The 18,148-nt window shown below is 42.6% G+C and overlaps 1 protein-coding gene across 1 annotated transcript; it reads left to right on the top strand.

Annotated features, from left to right (window-relative positions):
• Positions 1-6,465: 6,465 nt before the first annotated feature.
• ASCL4 (achaete-scute family bHLH transcription factor 4) lies at positions 6,466-7,032 on the top strand. Its single transcript, XM_054387023.1, has one exon. It carries the CDS (start codon positions 6,466-6,468, stop codon positions 7,030-7,032), a length of 567 nt encoding a protein of 188 aa, XP_054242998.1.
• Positions 7,033-18,148: the final 11,116 nt, after the last annotated feature.

Here is an 18,148-nt window from a genome sequence, read left to right as displayed (position 1 = left end):
GGGCCCGTCCGGGAGTTCTAATGTACTCCTCCTGGTTCTCTGTCAGGGCACGCCATCCCTGGCTTCCTGGCAGCCACCTGCCGGCCATAGCCAGCCTTCCAGGCAGCCACTACTGCAGGGCTCGGCACTAGTCACCTTGCTGGAGGCCAGGGCCGGCCCATCTTCGAAGAACCTCGGCAGCATTTCAGGCCGTTTCACTGCCACCTCCCCGCCTCATTTCCTGCATCGTGGGAGCTGTGGGGGTGGGAGAGCGAGCCCGGTAGCACTCCGGCCCTAAGGCGGCAGCCCTGGCTTGGTCAGCTGACCAAGACCTCTTGCTTGTGGTTCACATGCCGCCTCTGCCAGGAGGACGAGGTGGTTGCTGAGGTTTTCCGTGTGATAAGCTCAACTATCTCACCGCTTTTTCATTACACCCTCGGATCTGCTGTCTTTAAGAGGGCTGTGTTTCGTGTCCTCCAATACCATCGGGCCCTGCGTGCCCAGCCACCTTCTGGACATTGTTGTTCAATAACCTGTGACTTATGGCTCATATGTATAATTCTGGCAAGGGCTACATTGCAAAGGAATCTCTTGGCGTGCACAAGTAGTTTTGTAGCTTGCTTTTGCCTGTGACACGTGGATATTCATCACATTAGCTGCTCAAATCAATCTACAAGTTCCTTAAGTGCTGGGGTGAACAGCTGTTTCCTGAAATACCATAATGTGCTTCTGTAATTTGATCATGCCTGACACTTAAACGATGCCTCATTAAATGAGACATCCCTTGATAGGATGTCTGCACAGGAGGAAGCTTAATGGTGTATTTCTGCCCACTACCTTTTGATCTGAAGAGCCTAAATGAAGGATCCGGAAGCATCGTTTCCCATTCAGTACAAACGCAGCAGTTCTTCCAGGTATGGAAACATGCTCTCCTCATTTGGCTTTAGCTGTCAGAAAGCTAGACACCTTGTATATGCTAGTTCTTCAAGCTTGCTCTGTAGCTGAAAGAAATAGGCTATTGCAGACACTGCTTCATCCCATCCTGAGATAGGGTCCTGAGAGTGTGAGAATTTCCTTTGGAGCTGTTTCTCTGTGTCTGTGGCCTGTAACTGGGACCTACGTAATTAGTTTAGTCTAAATATATAACTTCTAGAGGACTACATTTAGGCAAAATACATCCAGGTCCCTGTCATTCGTGACCAGAAGAATGACCTCATTTAGTTTATCACATATCCCACAACCTCTCCTGTTCTCTGCTAAACCAGATAATCCTTACTCTGACCATGATTGAGTGTATCTGAACTGGCCTACAAGAATTATTTCATCAAGTCAAGAAAGAACTCATCAATTCTTTAGGCTTTTAGGGAGCGCTAAGCTTGCACTGAGGTGTTTATCTGTGTTTCATTTTTATGTGTGTAGTACCAGGTATTCACATGGTTGGTGCTAATACTTCATATCTTTCTTACAAACCCCAGCAAATGATTACAAGCCCGAAAGTCTCTCTGCGTTCCCCAAGACATAGGAGATGGCTGGAGACCTTCCAGTTTCAGTTGCCATCCTTACAACTTTGCAGTTATACTCGGTAGATCCCAGTTCTATCCTGAAATGCTAGGTTATCCCAAGCCCTCAGCTTGTCTTAATGCCAATTATGATAGTAATTCTACCACAGAACTGCCCTGGCACTGAAATCCTCACACTATTTCAACAATCTGAGCTGAAAGTAATACTTTGAGCCTATGAGCCAGATTGGATGTAGTCATACACAGATAAGAGTGTTTTTTTCCTACTGTCAAACCTGAGTCCTCTGAGATTCCAGGTTTTTGTAGTCACGTTACTCCCTTGAACGACTGATATCTTAACTACCAGTTTAAAGCACAAGTATCAAAGGAAGCCAGTGATAATATGAAGTGTCACTGAATGAGAAATTAATCTTTGTCTACAGAGATGTACTCTGCACGCCCAAGGTATCATGATAAAACACATTGGAGAACTGTTTCTTCTGCAAGAGAAGATACTTTTTTATATATCAAACACTTTTATTATATGTGAAGTGTTTTGATAAGACTACTGCACTATGTCCCCTGAAAGCTTAGTTTATTGACATTTATAGCAGTACTTGCTGTATGAGGAACAAATTGCAGAGCTATTTTTCAAGTCATCTTCAGATCCTGGAGACGTACTGAAAGATAAGGGAGACTTGTGAAACCACAGAGGAAAGAAATGCAGTAAGCACACTTCTTCAGTCTTCCCCTGTTGTGTGAGCAGAAGTCCCTGCTGGACCATGACCAGTTCTCAATACAATAAATTCTCTTCTGCTATTGCAAACGTGCCCTTGGGTTCTTTCTTAGAGTGAGCAGAGTTACACTGAATGAAGATTACACAGAAAGCAGTGGTTGAAGGCAACCATTTTAATGCCAAAAATCTAAATTTCTCATACCTTTTATTGGCCTGTTAGCGCTTTGCAGGCCTGTATTTTGGTGACAGTCACAGTGTTGAAACCTGGGTAGTTTAGGTGCAGCTCTCACTTGTAGCTACAGAGCTGGAAAGAGATGGCCCATGCTTAAGGGTGAAACAGGTTTAACTCAATCTTGCATTTCTGGATCCCAGTCTAAATTGCAGTTATTACTATAATTCTCTTGTATGCATGAGGAACTGTTAATTTCGCAGTTTTATATCTGTTAATAAATTACAGCAGCCCAGACAAACTGATATGTGTTATTATAATTACAATAAAATATAACAAACACACAGTGTTGTGAGAGTCTCTTTTTAAACTCCTGATGTATTTTCCTTTTCTTCCTTCTCAGTAATGTGGTGACAGGTAAAATAGTTGAGACATCATCTGCTGGGAATTAGGTGGATTTACATTTGTTCAGCTGACTCCTGTGTTTCTGCTACAATATTGCCACTGATTAATTTCTTTTCAAATGCAAAGGGACATGGTGCCAAGGAGAATCTGTTCCTTTGAGTAATTCAAAGTAATCACTGTAATGTCAGTAGTGTTATCTGTGAGTGTTGTGGAAGTGTGAACGAGTTGAAGGTTCTTTTGTAGGTTACTTCCTGTAGGTACTGTATTAGGATATATACAAGTAAAAGAAATTTCTGGAAGGAAGGTACCTCAATGTTTTCTCTTTAGCTGCGTGGGAAGTATTTTCTGTTCATTTTGGCTTGGTAATTAACTGCATGTAGTGAGGTGAAAAGAAGTAGAGAAGGAGGGGAACTTGTTTGAATGCCATGGTCAATGGAGTATGTAAGGAATCTCCCAGTGTCCCCATTTAAACTTTGTATTTAAAAACAATAGAACCAATGCCCCCTCCCCCCACCCCCACCCCCCCCCAAAAAAAAAAACCAACAAAAAAACCCCACCAGTCAAACAAACCAAAGCAAAACATTACAACTTCTGCCCTTGTAGAGCAGGCAATAACACCTGATTTGTATCCCCTGGAAAGCAAACCAGGCCACCTTGCTTCATGTCAGCATGGAGGATTTTGCATTCTGAAGTCACAGCATCATCCAGGCAAAAGTGTGAAGAAGAGTTAGTTGGAGAAGCAGTGTAAGAAAGAAAATCAAAGACTTGTCTTAGAAGAGTAACATTATCCATGTAGTCTTAACCTACTCTTAACATCAAAAACAATGTGTGTTAACCTTTCTCATTGGTGGACCCAGTCCTGCTACTTTCACTGAGTCTGCATGTGCAGACATGTGAAAAAGGGCCTGCTTTGTGCAGAAGTCTGTATTGGAATCAATACCTTGCTTTAAGCCTGGTCATGCTCTCAATGAGGATGTTCAGTGGGATGTAAGGTGCATTGGCCTTGTGCTGGCTCCCTGCCGTGGGGCAAATCCCTTTCAGAGCAAGTGGCATTAGGCTGTCAAAAAGATTCAACAAAAGCCTGTGGCATATTTTCTTTTTTCTCTTGTACACAAACAAGGTCAGACTGCGGAGTCCATTTGAATTAACAAAAAACATTTACCTGTCATTTTTGTTCATATATTTCACTAAAGGATTAACAACAGGGGGTTTTCCCTAGAAAGAGCAGATGCCTGTTTAGCACAGGTGCAGTTCTGACACTCTGGGAAGTGCTAGTGACCTGCATTTACAGTAAACATAAAAAAGAGGTCTGGTGGCAGGGAATGGTGCATTTGCATGACAGAACTGAAATGTAACCCTGCCTTTTGAACACAGCTACACTTCTGGCAAGGCCATGGAGGGCTGTGAAGCATTCCAGCACCTGAGACAGTCCCCCCAAGAGGCATGTTTCCGTTTCCTTTAAGGAATATTGCCAGAGAGCAGTGTTTCAAACCTACTGATGACACAAATCAAATGTCCTTTTCCTTCTTCAAGTATTTGCTTAAATGCCAACATCCTCTTTGTTTTAAGAAGACGTACCTTCATGGTATGGTGAATGAGTTATTTTCATTTAAGCATTCATTTCAAAAACATTTCTGCTGGACAGTGGTTTATAGTGGAAGTGATACTGAAAAGCACAGAATGTTCAACCCTTTCCAAAGATTTGTTAACAGGCAGAAAGACTCTCTTGATTATTTCATCTGAAACGAGTCATACATAACCAGGGTGTTCTCCAGTAATTCTTGCCTCACACCCATACATCTGATCTAGGGCACATATTTTAGAAAGACATTTAGTTGTGACTGGAAAAGATCTCAATCCTTCATGAAATGCATTAGCTAACTCCTAGGTAATGCTACAAATCTTGCAGCTTTAAACATCAGCTCTTTCTACCCAATGTTAGTGACAGAGGCAAAAGTAGGTGGATAGCTTGCCCTGTCTTTTGAGTTGTTTTGGTGCTGATGCTGTCCCTGGCATAGATCAGAGTCCAGGACTGTTCTCACCCATATCTGTCTGGAATGTTCTGACTGTATGTTCATCATACTTTGAAGATTACCATTGTTTTTTGAAGCTACAGAATAGGCCAGCAAAGATACAAAGGCTGACTTGAAAATGCACGCTGACATCATTGCTGCTGGTTTCTGACTCAGCAGAGACAGATGTGCTTCTCGGAGTGGAGGATGTTGTTTCAGTTACTCGTGCTTCTAAGGCAGTTTGGCATGAAAGACTGAACAGGGCAGAAACTTTCACTTTGAGCAAAAGAACAGTTTTAACAAAGCCTACATGGCTGTACCTTTTCACGACCCTCCCTTCCCACAGCTCTCCCATACCAAAACGTTCAACTCCCCAAACTGTTAGGGGCAAAAAAACCCCAAACATAAAACATTTATAACTATGTTGCTCTTGAACAACGTGGGGAAAGTCTAAGATCCTTCAGTTGCTGCAGAAGATAATCCTAATGCAACAAGAGATCTTAGAGGAAAGACATGGATGAGGACATCATGCCCTTTTACTGCGAAGAATCCTTGTCTTTTGCCCACTTCTTCTTCTTGTAAACTGGAGGATCTGCAGCACGAATCTGGCACAACAAAGAGAGATTTTCAGCTTTCCAATGAAGGCAGTGTGTGGGGTCCATCAGGTAAGCCAGTATCTATGTAAACATCTAGTAATAGCTACACAGGGGGCAATCAGGGCATCTCACTTTTTTTATTTTTTTATCTGAGGCAGGTGCTCATGGAGCTAACCAGAACATTTCTGCAATGTTCAGAAACATGCAAAATGTTGAAGGTTTTTGCAAAATGCTCATGTTCGGTTTGTGAAACTCACACTTCTTGAAAAAGCCTCTCTTGAGGCGAAGAAAGCTGTTTCCTTCATATGCTTGCATGTATGCATTCTTGATCTGACATGACTTGCAACCACAAGAGAGCACTCTTTCCTTTGAAGATTTCTCAGCTTCCCCAGAAAGCTAGACACATGCCATATAAGTTTTGCAAACTGTTCGTGAGCCGTTTCAGTTAAGACCAGAGCAGCCGAAACAACAAAGCTTGCAGTTGTTTTTTTGGATTTCATTGTGAAAAGCCTTTGGGTAGTTTTCAGATGACAGAAGATCCTTGGTTCCTGAAAGGGAGGAGTTCTGCCAAAACTTTGAAGATCCCTGTAAACTTTGCAAATTACCCATCTTTTGGAGACAATTATATCAAACGATATGGTGGATTACAATAAATGAGAAGTGTTTAGAGCCTGGAAGATTATTTATGTTTGGCATTAACTCTTATGGTCATAATTTCAAGCGGGGAGGAAAGGAGTACACGAGAACCCTCTTATTATCTTTTGAAATATGAAGATCAGAGGAAAAGAAGGGTTTAAAGTGTGGAGTGATGGTCCTCAAAACCTGTCTGTAAATTAGCTGACATCCTACATCTATAAAAACAACAAGGCTTAGAGCTGATTTCCAGGCACAGAGTGGACCTCATAAGTCATTAGCAGTGCTTTGAGATCTGAATTTTTATACGCCACAGGAGGAAATTGCAGCCTGCGGGGCAGAGTAGCTATAACAAATGTTTCCTCCTTGCTTGGACTGATAGAAGATTTGGAAGCCAAATTCAGGAACTGATATTCCACTGGTGAGAAAAAGAAGCATGGAGAGCAATAAAGATGATGATGGACTATGGAACAGGATTGCATTTCCAGGGGCTATATCCCTGGCAAACAGCCATGTGCATCCCCATGGGATCCCTCTGAGAGAGCCATTTGGGGTTCCCTTCCATCTGGACCCTTCTTACTGGGAGCAAGCCTACGGTGGGCATAGAGGACGCCTCTCCTACATCCCATTCCCTGGCTATGTGGGTGTCTATGACTATTCCTTTGAGCCTGCCTTCATTCGAAAGAGGAACGAGAGGGAAAGGCAGCGGGTGCGCTGCGTGAACGAGGGCTACACACGCCTGAGAGAGCACCTGCCCAAGGAATTTGCTGACAAGCGCCTCAGCAAAGTGGAGACCCTGAGAGCTGCAATAAGCTACATCAAGCACCTGCAGAGCTTGCTGGACTGCCATCCCTTAGGGTCTAGCAGCAAGGAAACAGTCTCTGCCAAGGAGGTCCCAGAAACTTGCAGTCCTGATCCCCTGCAGGAGTGCAACAGTGATGGAGAGTCTAAAACCTCTTCAGCTTCATCCCCCTACAGTGAATTTGAGGAGACAGGCAGCTAGGTAATGACCTCTCTGGAGACAGAAAGCTTCAAGTGCAGCTGAAAACCAAATATAAAACCCTGGGTTTTTTTTTACAGATGAAAAGGAATACCAGGAAAAGGAAAGAGCTAGAGAAAAAAAAAAAAAAAAGAAGATGATATTTTCGATTTTCAAAGGACTTTAAATATTGTCTGTACAAAGATGATTTGTAAGCAAACAGATCTCATTCAGGTTACTTCATATGTGTTACTGAACTTCCTTTGGATTGTTAAAACTGAAGCAATGTTTGCATTCTACTTTTCATTCAGCTTTTATTCTGTTTCTCTATTTTCTGCTGCCTTTCACTTGAGACATCAAAATCAAATGCATCCATTTTGGGAAATTCCCCTCCCCTTTCTCCTTCCTCCTGTAAGTTTTATTGTCTGTTTTTTCCTGACTGCTAACCTGAGATGCACTGGGTTGCAAACACTTGGACTGGGAAAGGTAAGATTTGGATGAAATGTCTTTCCCTATATTTTTTAGAAAACTCACATAAATACTTCTATTTATGATAAGACAATTTTTAAAAAAATCTGCCTATACCTGAAAATTAATTTCTTTTACAGCATCTTCTAAATTGAAAGAAACAACTTATACATTGGACACTGGCTGTTTGGTGATTTTTCAAAGGTAATTTTTAGGAAAAGAAAATCTGTCACTTTCACTCTAATCAGTGCCAGGAAGAGTGAAACACTTCTGTGAAATTGAACCTTCAGAAGCAAAGCTCCACTTATGATACTGAAAAAAATTTAAAAGTTGCCAGCCTTTTTTCTTTTTTGAATGTAGAGTTTATGGGCAAAACAGTCTTGATTGTGATTTTTGGCAGGTCAAAGATGATATGCTTAGAATACACTCCTGTAGTGGTTAGGTGCTGATGTGTACAAAGAGGGTAACATTGAATGTATCAGTTTACATCTGCATGAAAATGTGACTATTTGTCCCTTTGTTTAGAACATTGTAGTACTTTTTCAAAGAATACACCATATAAAATTAATATCTCAAAATCTATAGAGTATCTTTAATTTAGACCATATCTACTTAAAATGAAAATTCATCTCCAAATTGCCTGAAAATCCTCCTTTTTCCAAGGCCAGATTTAAATAACATCTAGCTAGGTGCTTAAACCCCATTCTGAATATGGGGTGAACTCCTTCTTACCCATACTTCTCATAAACCTTTCAGACCTTTGATTTTTTTGGCCTCATGTTGGTGAAATGGTTTTGTATCTTCCTGTCTTCCCTTCATGTCACGCTGACTGAACACCTGAAAAAATACTTGTGTGTAAATAAAAACAAATGCTGATCAAATACCTCAAAATGTGCCCATAAATTTCATTTAAATAAAACAACAAATTAATCCTGGCTGTGAGGTTTTTTTCCACTTTCAGCTGACAACAAATGAGAGAGCAGTGTTTGCAGGAGTAATGAATTTTCAGGAAAGAATTAAGAAAATGGATAAAAAGTAAATATGAACTGTTATCTATGAAACCAGGTTTTTAATCTAGATTTTTTTAAGTCTGAATAAGGAGCAGGTTTATACTGTGGGAATCCAGTCAAAATTATTGGGTATAAAAATGCTGATTTCTAGCAGACTTGTACACTTTTAGCTATTGTGTCTGCAGCAGTCTCAGGCTTCATTCTTTACTCTTTCCATGGTGGCCTGCTTCCTTTTCTATTGACTGTTTTGTTTTTCTGAGGGCTCTTACTTTTGCAGGGTGTGCTTCCCAGACCCAAAGAGTAGAGGTCTAGTTACCTGGACAGTTCAGATCCAGAGACAAAGCTCTCATTTCTTAGTCTGTGTTTGTATTTGTTATCCAAGAAAGGGGAGGAAGGCAAGGTAGTGGTCTGAATGTCTGATTAGGATCCAGTATTTTGAGTGTTGTGTTTATTTTTTTTTCCCCTTTCCTTTGCAGTCTCTGAAAAGAGATTCAGCCTCTCTCTGTCTCTCTCTCTCTCTCTGTGCCTCAGTTTTCAGATTTCTGGAAATATAATAGTGCTGCTGGTAACTGTCAGTAAGCCTGAATTGTACTTCCCCTTCAAGTGAGAGATCAGATCTATGTTATCTATGAAAAACATACACATCCTGAGAGTAGATGAGATGCATTCTCTGAAACACACAGTTGTTTGTAAAGCACACTGAAGATGAAAAGCAGTCTGTATGCATATAATGACAATAAATAGCCAAATCAAACTGAACAACTACAAATAAAAACTACCAGCATGACCCTTCCTGGGCAGGACATATCAGATACCTCCCCAAATAAATGTTTCTGATAGATGATTATCACAGAATCTTGACTCCTACAGAGATATATCCAGGAGTCATAATCATAGAATCAGTCAGGGTTGGAAGGGACCACAAGGATCATCCAGTTCCAACCCCCTGCCATGGGCAGGGACACCTCACACTAGATCAGGCTGGCCAGAGCCTCATCCAGCCTGGCCTTAAACACCTCCAGGGATGGAGCCTCAACCACCTCCCTGGACAGCCCATTCCAGGCTCTCACCACTCTCATGGGGAAGAACTTCTTCCTCACGTCCAGCCTGAATCTCCTCACTTCCAGCTTTATTCCATTCCCCCTAGTCTTATCACTACCTGATATCCTAAAAAGTCCCTCCCCAGCTTCCTTGTAGCCCCCTTTAGATATTGAAAGGCCACAAGAAGGTCACCTCAGAACCTTCTCTTCTCCAGACTGAACAGCCCCAACTCTTTCAGTCTGTCCTCATAGGAGAGGTGCTCCAGCCCTCTGATCCTTCTGGTGGCCCTTCTCTGGACACCTTCCAGCATGTCCATATCCCTCTTGTAATAGGGGCTCCAGAACTGGACACAGTACTCCAGGTGGGGTCTCACCAGAGCTGAGTAGAGGAGAATCACCTCCCTTGACCTGCTGGCCACAGTTCTCTTGATGCAGCCCAGGATCTGGTTGGCTTTCTAGGCTGCATGTGCATCCTCTGACTTCCAAACCCTAGAGAGATGGTGCAGCATACCACCTTCTCCATGATCACCTAGTCAGGCTGGCTGGAGAAGTGTACTAAGTTGTGGCTCTGCTCCATTTCCTCTTCATCTCACATGAGATGTTCCTCAACAGGAGTCAAACTGAGTGGAAAGCATCATACCTCGGGCCTGTGCTTGGCCATTGCCGCTGTCGGCTGTCTCTTCCCGTGTGAGATGCAACCTGATCTGCTGCACCTCTAGATGGGATCGGTTTATTTTTTGCCCATATTTAATACTCTACAATCAAAACCAAACACTGATTTGGTGAAATAATATTCTGGAAAAGGCCTCTGGATCTCAAATCAAGGAGACTGGTTAAAAGTCTACATTTTAATAAAGCTGTAGCTACTTTTTTTTTCTTTGTACTATACATCTTTAACAGCTTTGGAGGTGGGCTTAAAACACCTCCAAACCCAACCTTAATGCTGAAGATGCAAAAACTGGGATGTCACATGTAGCTTAACTTAACTTTAAAATAAGATTATTTTCTGGAATAAAAAGAAATTCTCCCTGTGGGACAAGTCTGTCACAGGTTGAACCACTCTCCTTAGGCAAGTTGGACATTTTTAGTTCTCACAGTTCCTGTTGTCATACAAACCTCTTGTACGCTTTTAACATAAGGAAGTAGAAAACAGCTCAAGATTTCCCAAATATGGATCAATGCTTACAACAGGCATCAGGAAAGGTTTATATTGAATGGTACATTTCAAAAGTTTCCTTAAGCTGTTTCTGTCTAGACAAAAGTTTTCTTCAAAGCTTCTAGAGTGTATCATTATCAGACTGAAAGCAGGCAATGATCCCAACTTGTCACCATGAGAATTAAAGTTTTAATAAAAATGGTGACCAGAAGAATTCTCTCACTGTGATGCAATTACAATTTACAAGAAAGGTGAACACTGATATCTGTAGGCAGCCATGCTTAAGTTTTATCAAACTCCTGCACACCAAATGCAGACACTTTAATCTTTCTATCAAACATGAAAAAAACACATCTGAAGTCTTCTCTCTTCTTTCATTAAATTACAAATCCATTTGCTCCTTGATACTATCAGCAGTTAAAAGATGTGTAATCCTGGCCATGAGATTGCTTTTAATCCTCTAATAGCTATTTAGCTGATTTCTTTGTAAAAGCCCATCCACACTCCTTTCATGTTGTATCACCCAGTGTCAATAACATGGCCACAGAAAACCAGAAGGCACTATAGAAAAGTCACATTCAGACAGTAAAACAATCAGGGCCAATTTATCTCTCTGGAATAAATGAACAGGGAAAGTCCACACAAAAATAAAGATCCTTTGAAAACATTTGTCACCAGCATGCTTGGGAAAGAGAGAAAACAAAATCCAAAATATTTTGAAGAGAGATTGTGATGGTTTGAAATTGTCTTTTTAATTTTTCCTTGCAAAGTTCAGAACAGAGAAAGTGAAAGAATGTAAATAAGTCACTATTGGGTGTAAGAAAGCAAAATAACGATTGTTCTAAACACTTCCATTGGATAGATAGAAATGTTTAAGAACTATTACCCAAAACAAAGTAGGCATTCGGCACATTCTGCGTTCGGCAGTGGGGGCAGTTGCTGGGCTGTCTGGCTGCTGTTTCTTCTTCTCTTCTGGCTGAAGATAACACACTGACCTTGGCAGCTAAGTTAACAACTTTCTGCTTAACTAACTCTGCTTCTCTGTCCAGGGGGGTCTGCGGGAAGCTCCTGGGAGAGGGAGGCCCCTTTGGGAGGGTCCCCTTGGGGGGAAGCAAAGGGAGATCGGTTGTGCTTTTCTGTTAATTGTATATATTTGTAAATGTTGTGAATTTTGTAGATTTGTACATATTCATTGCATTTCATCGTAGATTTTAGACTCTGCTTGTAAATACAGCCTTCATTTGCTTCCAGACTGGGCTAGCCTGGTTATTGTCGGTGGGGGGGGAATTTCACCTCACACCGACACAGAGATTCTCAAGTGGTACCAGTAGAAGAGCCCTGCAGAAGTTAGCTGAGGTCAGTCACAACACCTAATCAGGGTCTTAAGCCTCTCCAAAATAAATTCTAAGTACATATAACTTCAGCAGGTGCCCAGCACTAGTAAGTCTCAAAGTATAGATAAATGGCTACAATAGTAAGAGGTAAATTTGTTCTAGTCAAATGGGGAGCCAACAACAAGACTGCGGCTGGATCCAGCTCTTCCACAGGGCTGTCCAACTGCAGGTCTGAAAGCTCTGTAAACACAGGATGAGCAACGTTCTCCGTCAGCCTGAAGGTGTGCTTGTAGGTAAAAATCTGCTCTAAATGCTTACTCATTTCCACATGGTTTTTATACATTCTTTCTACAGCACTATGAATATGTCCACTGACAGCAACAGAAAACTTCTCCAAGTTGTCCCTGCTGGAAGAACAAACTAGAAAAGTGGGAGTCAACAGGGTCTGTTTCAGCATTCACACTTCAGTAGCCTCGAGCTCTGATACCACTCAAAAAAAAAAAAAAATCTCATTTAAAAAGCCAAGTCAAAAAGCATGCGTGGGAACAGACAGAGGAGCTTACCACAAGAGCTTTAAAGGAGCAAGTCTGTCACTGAAGTCAAGTGAGCCTTTCTTGCTGGATAAAGCCCTGGATAAAAGTCACCTGGTGTCACACCTGTGCTTGGTTATCACTCTCGTTAGAACTTGTACCTCCATGGCCTGAGCATGCAGCGGGGCTGCTACTTGAGTATATGAAGGGTGTAGATAGTTCACAGGCCTGGGCTGGTGGTGAGATTCAGAGCTGTAGCCTGGCAGTGAGGTACATACAGTCTTGGAAGGAAAAAAACCTTCACCCAGCTGCAAACTGAAGTGAGCAACAGCAAAAACTCAGCTCAGGAAGGGACAGAACGAGTATGTGCAGAGGCTGGGTTTATTTGGTACACTTTAGAGGAAAAGCACAAGAAAAGGCTGGTTTACTGGTTTCAGTTTATTTGTCACATCTTAAACAAGAATCATTTTTCCCTAAGAAACACAGTAGCTGCATGTATACAAGATGGAAATGCCAGGGTACCCATGACCTGGCCCTGGAGCAGAGCTCTGTCACTGTGCTTTTCCTGGGGAGACCAGGAGCTTCATGCAGACTTGCACCTTGCAAATCCAAGACAGCCTGTTAGGTTGGGGTTTTTGTTTGGTTGTTTGTTTGGTTTTTTTGTTTGTTTGGTTTGTTTGTTTGTTTGGGGGGGGGGTTGTCTGCTTTCCAATGGACATAAAGCTTCAACTATGCTCTGAGAGATGTCCTGTCTCCATAACCTTCTGAACCTTTGAATGATTTTCAGCCAATCCCTGTGGGAAGAGAGCCTCAAAATGCAAGCCAAATTTCTCTCTTTTTTTTTTTAATAAAATTAAAAATAAGGGTTAGGTAGAGGTTAGGAGCTATATACCCCTCTGGGCATATAGCTCTGGGCAATGAGCTGTCATGCTTCATGCTAGGTCTGATTCCTGTGCTACTCAACTGCTGGAGGCCTCAGCCCCTGGGGCAAACACAGAACCCCAGGTAGTTCATCTGTTCTTTAGCCATCTTCATTCAAAACTTCATGTATTTGTGTAAACTAAGGGGAATTTTCAAGGTCAAAACAGTCATCTGTGAAGCTGACTCATTACTGCCACTGTCTTTAGGGATGCCTGAGGGGGCAAATACCCCTAAAAGTGTGGGTTAGAGGGGTGGGGAGCAGCCAGCAAGCCTGTATTTCAGTTTGAATTCCCTTTTTCAAAGTTTTAGAGCCAAACTTTGTGGCTCTAAATGTGCAATTGACTGTCATTTAGGAATGATCCTGTATTTACTGAAGCACTAAGGGTAAAGCTTATGTTACCCTGGAAAACATATATTGGTATGGGTCATGTTTTTTAGCCAGGCTAAAAGAAGTTTAGGATTCCATACATCTCTCTGACAGTTTCTTCCTTCAAAATTTTGGAGACACTTCATCTCACTTCAGATATGACTTGAAACAGAGGTCTCAAAGATGTGAAATTCCTACACAGTTTGTGAATACTGATGACATCAGAGTAGAAAGACATGGGAAATTAGAGTCCCTACAAAGGGGAAAGATAACATGAATTGTCTTTTCAGCTTGACAGCTAGCCAGCCCATGGGCACCAGCCAGCTATCAGCAAGTACACATGCTTTGCACTGATACAACATACTATCTCTCTCCTGTTCTGCTGGAGTCAGGGGAGGAAAACATGAGTATTTTGAAGGAGTTTTGGATTTGGGAGGGGGAAGCTAGATGAATAGACTGTGAGAGGTTGATGAGTTGAAAATGTGGGGAAGGTAGTAGGCAGTGAAGCCTGGGAACATATAACACAAATCCAAGCCAAGCTGTATTTGCTATGCTGCTCACAAAGCACCTTGCTTGTCCCCATTATTTTATTTAATGCAGTATGGTTCTGGGTATATGTAACAGTGTGAGAGCTGAAATCCCTGTCCCACACCCACACTAACCAGGCTAGCTCAGTCTGGAAGCAAATGAAAGCTGTATTTACAAGCAAAACTACAATCTATGATGAAATGCAATGAATATGTACAGATATACACTCTTCATAACATTTACAAATACATACAATGAACAGAAAAGCACAACCAAGGCCCCATTGCTTCCTCCAAGGGGCCTTCCCCCCAGCCAGAAGGACTCCCCCCATACCCCTCTGGCAGAAGGCAGAAAGTCAAGAAGCAGAGAGGCTGTTTAGACTTAGCTTGTCAAGGTCAGTGTGTTATCTTCAGCCAGAAAAGAAGAAGCAGGCAGACAGAAGCTGAGCAAGCTGAGACTGCCCAACTCCCTAACCTTGTTTTGAGTAGTGGTTCTTGAACATTTCTACCTCTCCAATGGAAGTGCTTAGAATAATCATTATTTTGTTTTCTTACACCCAATAGTGATTTATTTACATTCTTTCACTTTCTCTGCTCGAACTTTGTGAAGAAAAATTAAAAAAACAGTCTTAAAACCATCACAGCATATAAAGCAGATTTTTGTATTCCAAGGCTGTCAGCTTTTGGCATTGCATACTAACCAATCTCTTCCATCTGCACTGAGATCACAAAGAGAGCAAGTAGTTACAAATAAATGGAATTTTCCCATCTTTTTATGTATCTGCTTTACTGCTATAATTAGGCTGTTCCCTAGATGTAGCTTTTTAAATTTAAGAAGCACCAAAGAACTCTCAGGCTCAGCTGCAGAGGGTTTATCCCAGGGGAAGACTCATGCAGAGGTGTTAAAGCTCACTGGTGCTAAATGAATGAAGCTGATAATAAACTGTGCAATGTATAAATGAAATAAACCAGATGTACAAATGCAGGAATATGTGTGGTGTTTATGCACGGGGAAAGGAGGAGGGATGACAGAAGGGAGGGAGAAAACAAAGTGGGTTTGAAGTGTGGTACACTGCTTGATACTACATCAGCTGCATGGCTGAAACAAGAGAAATAGGAACAAATTAGATAGGACTTTGGGGAGGTTTAATTCCTGAAAAAAAACCAAACCAAACCAAACCAAAGCAACCCAAACAAACAACAACCAAAACACCCCAAAGACATAAAAATAATATATTTGCAGGCAAAGCTTGTGGAGATATAAAAAGGCTGTGAGATTTTGCAGAGCAGAAGCAGTAACAAGGGCAAGCAGAGCAGCAGCTCTTACAGAGCAGGACTTAGAGGGACTCATAGGAAGGGATAGAAAGAGGCATGACTTCCACCCTAACCCCTCCACCAGCCATCACAAGTATATTCCACCATTTTAAGTGCTTTCCTCCTTCCCCTGACATACTTCTCCTCCTACACTGGGAGGGAGGAGTGGTGCTGTCCCATCCCCCACCTCCCTTCCCACTACCGGGGGCCTGGCTTTGCATTTTCAGCCCAGGAGTGCCATGAGAGGTGCTTCTCTAAAGAGGACTCAGCTTTGCCTCCTGAGGTTTTACTGACTTCAGGCATCCCTCACAAGCTTGGCCATGATGGGTTGCATCTGCTGTCTCTGTCAAGAAGCAGAAATGAGAGGTGGGGCAGGCTGGGACTGAACTACTAGGATGGGTCTCATTCTGAGGGAGCAAAATTGAATAGTGTTGAGAGTAAGAGAAGCCCAGCAGATGAAAGCTGGGGCAAGGACTCTGGGCAAAAGCCAGGCATAGAACTCCCTCTTAGATGAGGAGTTGCACCACTGCCTCCCTCCTCCTCCATCCTCCAAGCTGGGGAGTCAGAAGTGCTGCTGGAAACCATGGGGACACTGTGCTGGGCATCACAGGGAAAAGGGAAAGCACTGGCTGTGTGAACAAGCCTGATTTATCTTTCTTTCTTGCTAACATTTCTCTGATGGTCACACTATGTGAGACCACTGCTGAAGATGGTCATGCCTTGCAGCAGCTGGGCAGAAGGTAGACAGAGAGCTGCTTAATAAGCAAAATTTAAACGAAAATTTAAAAAGCCCAACCCCCATCCCAAAAGAAGCAGCAATATGATTTTACCACCAGACATTGTGTAAAAATGGCTGAGATCACAGCATTTGCGCGATGGTGACTCTGTCTGCCTGTACTTCAGACACACCATGTTTACCTGCCTGCCATCTCTTGTTCATCATTGCAAATGCCTCCAAGCATATTTCTTATCAAAGTGCTGAGCAGTTGTGAGCAGACTGTGCTCTAGCTGCAGAGCGGAGGGGATGATTACAGTGCTCAGCCCAGCTGCTGTCAGGAGCTGAGTGATAAACCCAGATTACTCCAACCTGGGGTTTCCCTCTCTTTCAACAACAGCATGGCCCTCCTCTTGCCTGTGTGCTGGAAACATCAGCAGATCTTGCCCCATCTCTCTAGGAAGTATCACTGAGCTGCCCCTGTATGGCTTTACCAATAGCTGGTTGGAGCCGTGACACTGCTGTGAGTGTACTGGGCTGCTTGTTCCCTGTGCGAGTGCAAGTGCCTGAATCCTCTGTGCTTATAGATAAATCTGGCCTTGCATGTTACCCAGCTCTGGTATTGCAGAGCTGGCATCTCCTCTCCCTCTCCTCTCCCTCTCCTCCCCTCCCCTTCCCTCCCCTCCCCTCCTCTCCCTTCTGTTCTATCCTACGTTATGCTGTGCTATTCCCACATATTACAGGTATAGCGAGGGTGCTGGGGACAAAGGAATCTCTCTGCCAGTCTGTCATGCCAATGATGACACTGGCACCCTACTGTTGACTAATGCAAACTACTGCTGAAGCCAGGCAAAAAAGCCATGAAAAGCCCTGCCCAGTTCCACTGCTGCCTCCCTCAGTGCTTCGTCACAGCAATACTCTCCCAAGATGGTTGAGTGATGCTGCACCCCTGGTTTGCAGGGGCAAAACCCCTTGCAAGCAGCATTGGAACATTCTGTTAAGACAGATCACAGCTGAGTACCTACAGCGTGACAGAATGTACAAATGTGAGGCATTTGCCTCTGTTTATGTGCAGCATGCTCTGTAGCTTTGCATTTTGCAGCACTATGAAGCTTCAAGAGTTCCATTTACATTAACAAGCCCATAAAGCATAAGGTTATTAAATGTTGTTTATAGCAGTCTGTCTGAGAAGCTTATTCAGTTAACAGCTGGTTTGACTTGTACTAAAAGCAAGTTTCATGAGGGCAGCAAGTTGTATCTGTGTGTGTTGTGGGAGTTTGTGTGGAAAGGGCAAGAAAAACAGCAGCAATGCCATCACCATGCAATGGCTGAATGACTCTGCAGTAGCAGTGGACAGTGTTTTCAGAGAGAAATTAAATATGTTTGGTTTATGATTTTTTAAAAAAAGTCACTGTATTCATACATTTTAAAATTTAGTTTTGGTAAAACTTTCCTGGCATTCTGCAAACTTTACTGGAATTTCAGTCGTTGTCTAAAAGAGCACATCCCACATTTGTGTCTTTGGTGAAGAAGTCACAGTTTAGGTCATTTCATCACCAAGTAATCACCACAAAATCTAATAAAGTTATTGTGTATATGAAATGATGGGCATCAGAAGCTGTGGCTGGGCATGAGATGGTCTAGCAGAGTGAGGATTAGTGCAACACAGATTGTGGCACATCATGTTGGCCAAGCATTTCCAGAGAGCAGCTGGACAGGAACAACTGGAAAAGAGTTAGAAGAGATGTCTGTTGACAT

This window comes from Indicator indicator, chromosome 14 (genome assembly GCF_027791375.1).
Source record: "Indicator indicator isolate 239-I01 chromosome 14, UM_Iind_1.1, whole genome shotgun sequence".
Lineage (NCBI taxonomy): Eukaryota > Metazoa > Chordata > Aves > Piciformes > Indicatoridae > Indicator > Indicator indicator.
This window is presented reverse-complemented; position numbering and strand designations above follow the sequence as displayed.